The sequence below is a fragment of the Sciurus vulgaris genome (genome assembly GCF_902686455.1).
Source record: "Sciurus vulgaris genome assembly, chromosome: 11".
Classification (NCBI taxonomy): domain Eukaryota; kingdom Metazoa; phylum Chordata; class Mammalia; order Rodentia; family Sciuridae; genus Sciurus; species Sciurus vulgaris.
The window spans coordinates 119,872,058-119,878,004 of NC_136472.1; the positions used below are offsets into that span (position 1 = coordinate 119,872,058).

General features: G+C 37.7%; 1 protein-coding gene across 1 annotated transcript; it reads right to left on the reverse strand.

The window, feature by feature from the left end:
* Nucleotides 1-4,554: 4,554 nt before the first annotated feature.
* Nucleotides 4,555-5,487, reverse strand: LOC306640347 (olfactory receptor 8C8-like; the record flags this gene model as incomplete). The annotated part of the gene is made up of 1 exon (XM_079104551.1): nucleotides 4,555-5,487. The coding sequence occupies one exon, from the start codon at nucleotides 5,485-5,487 to the stop codon at nucleotides 4,555-4,557; it is 933 nt and encodes a 310-aa protein (XP_078960677.1).
* Between the last annotated feature and the right edge of the window lie 460 nt (nucleotides 5,488-5,947).

The window sequence follows — 5,947 nt, forward strand, 5'->3', positions numbered from 1 at the left end:
AATGCTCTGTTTTATGGCCTGGCTTGTGATCACATAATTTTCACATTATTCATTATTGCTCGGGTAGGTTTCATAAACTTGTAAAGTTTTAAGGAGTATGTTACAGATGGCAAAAAAAAGAAAAACTGGTATAGTCATTATATACTTCACTAATGAAATTATTCAAATTTCTAAACATTCCCATGAGAAGATAAAAGATAGGTAATATTTTTAAATGAAACATTTTCACAATTACTAATGAAAACATTGACTTGTTTCTGGAAGATAAATTGTAATACTAGACTTTGTGCTTAAAACAAATATCCAATGCATGAACAAGAATTTTAAAGATTACAATTTCCTTGGAAGTTACCATCAATGAGAAATTTCAAAAGGAAATATAAAAATTAAGCTTGATTTTTAATGAACAAATAAATTTATTTGTACAAGATTCAGTGTGATGTTATGATGCATACATAAATTGTAGGGTGATTCAATCACATTACCCTACCTATCATTTCACATAGGTTTTTGTTTTGTTTTTGTTTTTTTTGGTACCAGGGATTGAACTCAGGGGCACTTGACACATCCCTAGACCTAGTTTGCATTTTACTAAGAGACAGTGTCTCACTAAGTTTCTTAGTGCCTCACTGTTACTGAAGCTGACTTTGAACTCAAGATCCTGAGCTGCTGGGATTATAGGTAGGTAGCACGGCACCTAGCTCATACAGTTCTTATTTGTTTTGAGAATATTTGAAATCTATTCATTCAGCAATTTTGAAATATTACTATATATTTATTGACTATAGTCACGATTTCCTGCAACAGATTAAAATCTATTCCTCCACAATGAACCTATGTCCCTTGACCTACACCTCTTCTACCCACCTCCCACCTCTCTTAAGCATCATCCCATTCTCTGTTCTGTGAGGTCAATACACACAGAAAGACAGGCTCTGTATGACCTCACCTACACATGACATCTAAAAGTGATCAAGTTTAAATCAGTTTTAGCACCATTTAAAACTTTCTACTTGAATGATATGTAGATAATGTAAGAGCTGTCTCTCATTCACACTTTGAATTCACATTCACTTTGAATAAACTCAGAATCAGTTTCACTTTTTTCATTTTAAGTCCTTGAAAATAACAAGGAATCCCTAATTGTAGAAGCCTTATACATTGTTGGATTAATCACACAGTAACGGTCTTATACTCCACTTGAAGACTGTCACTGTAGATGGGTAGATGTATCTGCCCTAGGGAGATGAAGGTTGGACTTTCACCTGGAGAAGTGATTGTCAGGTTTCCCCACATGAATTCCCCCCACCACGCAGGAGAGCGCCTGAGACTCAGCCCTGTACTCCTTGGGCACTCAAAACACAAATGCCACCAGCAGCCCAAAGGCCTCTTGCCCACAGGGTGCTGTGTACCTCTACCTGTGACAGGGCAGATCCTGTGCAGATGGAGGGGAACCACTTTATTTGGAGCAGGGAAGCTATTTTAGCTCATTGTTCTTGTTCCTGCCAGTCATAGTGAGACCTCTTTACTCTTGACTTCCCAGGAGCCTCTTTCTGGGTTAAAATCTGCCAGAGCAACTAGACAGAAACCCCATCTGCACCAGGTCCAACTTGACTGGCCTGGGCACAGTACCTCCACCTGAGCCCCCATTTACCATTCTGTCTGCCTTGGAGTCATTAGAAAGTTATGCCCCAGACTTTATTCATGAATGGGAAGGAATGAGAACTACTCAGAGGAGTACTAGTATTTTAGTAAATTATACATAAACACTTCCAAATATTCAATAATTACCCAAATAATTTAGCATGTTCCAAATTTTTTTTTATCTAATGACATGATTTTTTTAAAATTCTGGGCCTGAATTTAAGCAACTTTAGTTATAAATATTCTTAAGTGTGATTTTGATTACAAAATAAATCAATTACCTACGTAAGGTCAATACAAACAATTCAACATTTAAAATATGCCTGTTGACTTCACAAACTGAGCCATGCTTTTGGGTAATCCATTCTCCACCAGGATGTGCTGCTAATGACAACGTAGTACTCAGTACAGACTCTCACCAGTGAGAGTCAGGAGTTATGCCTGGGACTCACATTTTACTTTTTTGTTAAGGACCCAGGATTTAAAGACATTTCTGTTTTATGTCTCATTCTCTGTTTTTTAATAAAATTTGTCTTTTTTTGAATATGTGCTTCAGGGAAATTTTTGGAAACAGTTTTAATAGGTTTGCCTATACCTTCACTGTGATCAATATAGACAAAAGAAGTGGACATTAAGCATTCTAATGGTGCTTGAGAAATTAGATTGATGAGATGAATTTTGTTAAATATAAATTCTTAACTCTCTGCTCAAATAGCAATAAATTTATTCAGAGTCATTAAAGTTCTAAACTGGCATCATTTCCCTCAAGACTATTCATATATATCAATGTTTTAGAACTTTGAAAAGTTCTTATCTTCATATAAATAAAAAAAGCACAGCAACAGTGGACTATTTTCCCAAGAGGAGGATACATCTACTAAGAGCAATTGAGCCAACCCATTGTAGGTACAGATGAATCATCGTACACTTTCTGTACAATCTACGCAGTAAGCGCATTTTAGGATTATATTTATATGAATAAACATAAGATAAAAAACTAACATTCATTTTTGTCTCCAAAATAATGCTGTATCAGCTAAATAGATGTGTTAAAGTACATAATGATACAAAGGAAAAAGTGATCTGCCTCACCAGAAAGGTTTGACCCAAACTGCTCAGCCCCACCATCTTGAAATATGGTCACTATTACAAAAGAAATAAAATGGAATGCTGCTTTTGTAGCTCACCCTGTTCACCTCACTTTAAAAGAGACCCTTGTAGCAGATGTGGATTTTTCTTGTTGGGCATCCAAGACTTGCAATCATCCCTCCGCTCTTGGCATTTTGGTTCAGGGCCCTGTCCCAGATAATCACTACTTCTAGGCTGATTCTGGAACAAATCCCCAGAAGTTCTCTGTTCCTTCACAGTCCTTTTTTTTTTTTTTTTTTCCTTTCCTTCCTTGTCTTCATAGGATGCATAAAGTAAGGAAACACTGTGCTTTACATCATTACTCTGTGACCTTAACCAACTGACAGTATTTTTCTTCATCTGGAGAACAGGCTAAGGAGACTTTCATTGAGTAGTATAAATGTAAAAATCCATATACATTGAAAAAGTTAAGGGCCAGCTGTAAATGTTAAGGGGCAAGCAAATACAGAAGCAAGAACACGGAATGGCATACAGCAAGAAGTGCTTCCATGGGAAAGCCAGTTCCCTTGTATTAGATACTCCAGGGTTATTATATCAAGTTACATTAGGTCACATTAGTGCAGCTAGCTTTGTGCACGGGCAGATCATATAACTTGCTTGCTTCTCAGAGTCTTCTAGTACCAAATATTTTTACAAGAAGATAATGTCTCCATGGTTCAAGGACAGAGGGGTTGCAGAATGTTTCTAAGCCAGAGAAACAGAAAGCCTTTATCATCCTGAGAAGTGTGCTCACACAAAGGACTTACACTCCTCTGTACTTTCCCATGGCCTGAACCTCTACAGTACATGGTGAGGTTACTTGTTTGATTACCTTCTTTGGTGCTGGAGAATTTAACCAGTGCCATGTATAAGAATGCACAGCATCACTAAACTACACGATAAGTTTTTGTTGTTGTTGTTGTTGTTTGTTTGTTTGTTTCTAAAGTAGCAAGTAGACCTTTTTATGCAAAAGACAATCTTCAACATGCACCAGGGGGGAAAAATATTGATTTGACAGTGACACTGTGATATACAATGAGAAATATTATCATATAATTTTTCAAACAATGACAGATACAATCTAGACATCAGGAACAAGCTAGTGACAATTTCAGTTCTAACTATGACAAAATATCATTTTATTAAAGTGTAATCATTTATAGTGGGTTTGAGATACCTGGAAGTAGAAATAAGCATCATTTGTGTTCAAAAATTCATATAAATAGAACCTTAGTCCAAAAAGTTTACAATTCCATTATAAAAGTGAAGCAAATATCTAAACAAAGAACCATCCTTGAAATAATCCAAATAATTCTGAAAATTTTTATTTTACCATGTTCCCAGATTTTTATATCCCTCACTCTTTTAATGCAGTGACAAGAAATAAAACATTGAAAAAGGAAATGAATCAACTAAATTGTCTCAGAAAAGCAACATAGAAATGAACTTGATAGAAAGCATCCAACCAACTGGCTTTCCTTAGATGAAGAATACATACAAAATAGTATTGATAGAAAACACATGAGTCCAGTGTCTCCATCTGGTATGGGGGCAAAAAAACAGGATGGATTCACTTTGGATCTAAACATGAGATTAAAGTCTAAGTATAAGCCCAGAGTTACATTGCATGATGAGAAAAGATATTACATTAGAAATCTATCCAAGACTATAGAAAGAAAGATGAAGGGCAGGAAAGAGTATAAGAAAAGTGAGTAGAAAGAACAAGAAATAGTGATAAATCCTGAAATGGGTACAGGAACCAAGGCATTCCAGTGGTTCTGTTCAGCTTGTTATCCTCTTCAAGGTTCTCTTGAGAGCAAGTTTGACATCCTTGTTCCTGAGACTATAAATAAGGGGGTTCAGCATGGGAACCCCAAAAGTGCAAAACACTGAAACAAATTTCCCTTCATCCACAGACCCAGGAGATGATGGTTTAATATGAGTGAGAAGCCCAAATCCATAGAAGAGGCCAACAGTTACTATGTGAGATCCACAGGTGCTCATGGCTTTGGACCAGCCCTTAGCTGATGACATATGAACAACATTATAAAGAATCAAAACATAGGAGATTAAGATCATGAGGCTAGATACAATGACAACTGTCCCCACAACAACAGAACTCACAAGCTCATTGACATAGGTGCTGCTGCAGGACAGTTGCAGGAGGGGAAGGATGTCACACATGTAGTGGTTGATGATGTTGGAATCACAAAAGCTGAGCCTCATCATGCACCCTGTGTGGACCATGGCACCAGCAAACCCCAACAAGTAAGAGCCCAACATCAGCAGAGAACAGACCCTAGGGGACATGATGACCCTGTACAGCAGAGGTTGACAGATGGCCACATAGCGATCATAAGCCATGACTGTTAGCAAATAGCACTCTGAGTTGACAAAAAAGCAGAAGAAAAATAGCTGAGTCATGCATCCCACAAAGGAGATGATGTTCCTCTGGGGAAAAAAGCACATCAACATTCTGGGAGTAAAGACAGATGCATAACAGAAATCAATGAAGGACAGATTGAAGAGGAAAAAGTACATGGGGGAGTGAAGGTGTGAATTCAAGCAAATGAGATGAATTAAGCTTAAGTTTCCCACCACAGTGACTGCATAGTTCACCAGGAACAGGAAAAACAGGGGCACTTGCAACTCAGGTTGATCTGTTAGTCCCATAAGGATAAACTCTGTCACGGAGGAGCCATTTTCCCTACCCATTGGCTTCAGAGATGGAATCTATAGAAGCAGAAATAGAAGATGACATTAACAAGGAAGCCCAAGTCTTCAAACTCAGAGGGTGAGCAGGAACTGCTGGTTTCCAAGCTTGAGGTTGTCCAAAAACACACAGCAAGGCATCCAAAGAGCAAGACTTCCTATGATGATCCTTAAAGGGTTGCCATTTCCTTCCTGCTTCTCCCACAAGTGTGTCTCTAGTCAAGGAGAATAGTTGGCCTCCCAGTATCTCTGAACATCATTTCCTCCCTTCTCTTCAGTCTTCACTAAAGATTAGAACTGAAAAGAATAATAAATAAGTGGTATTCTCCACTTCCATGATTTATGTAACTCTGGACTTAAAAAGAAAGTATCCAGGAAAAGATGATTCAATGTTCACCTAGTTCTCCGGGAGGTCTCACTGCTGCTGCACATCAAGGGCCTTAACCGCAGTGTCCTGTAAGGA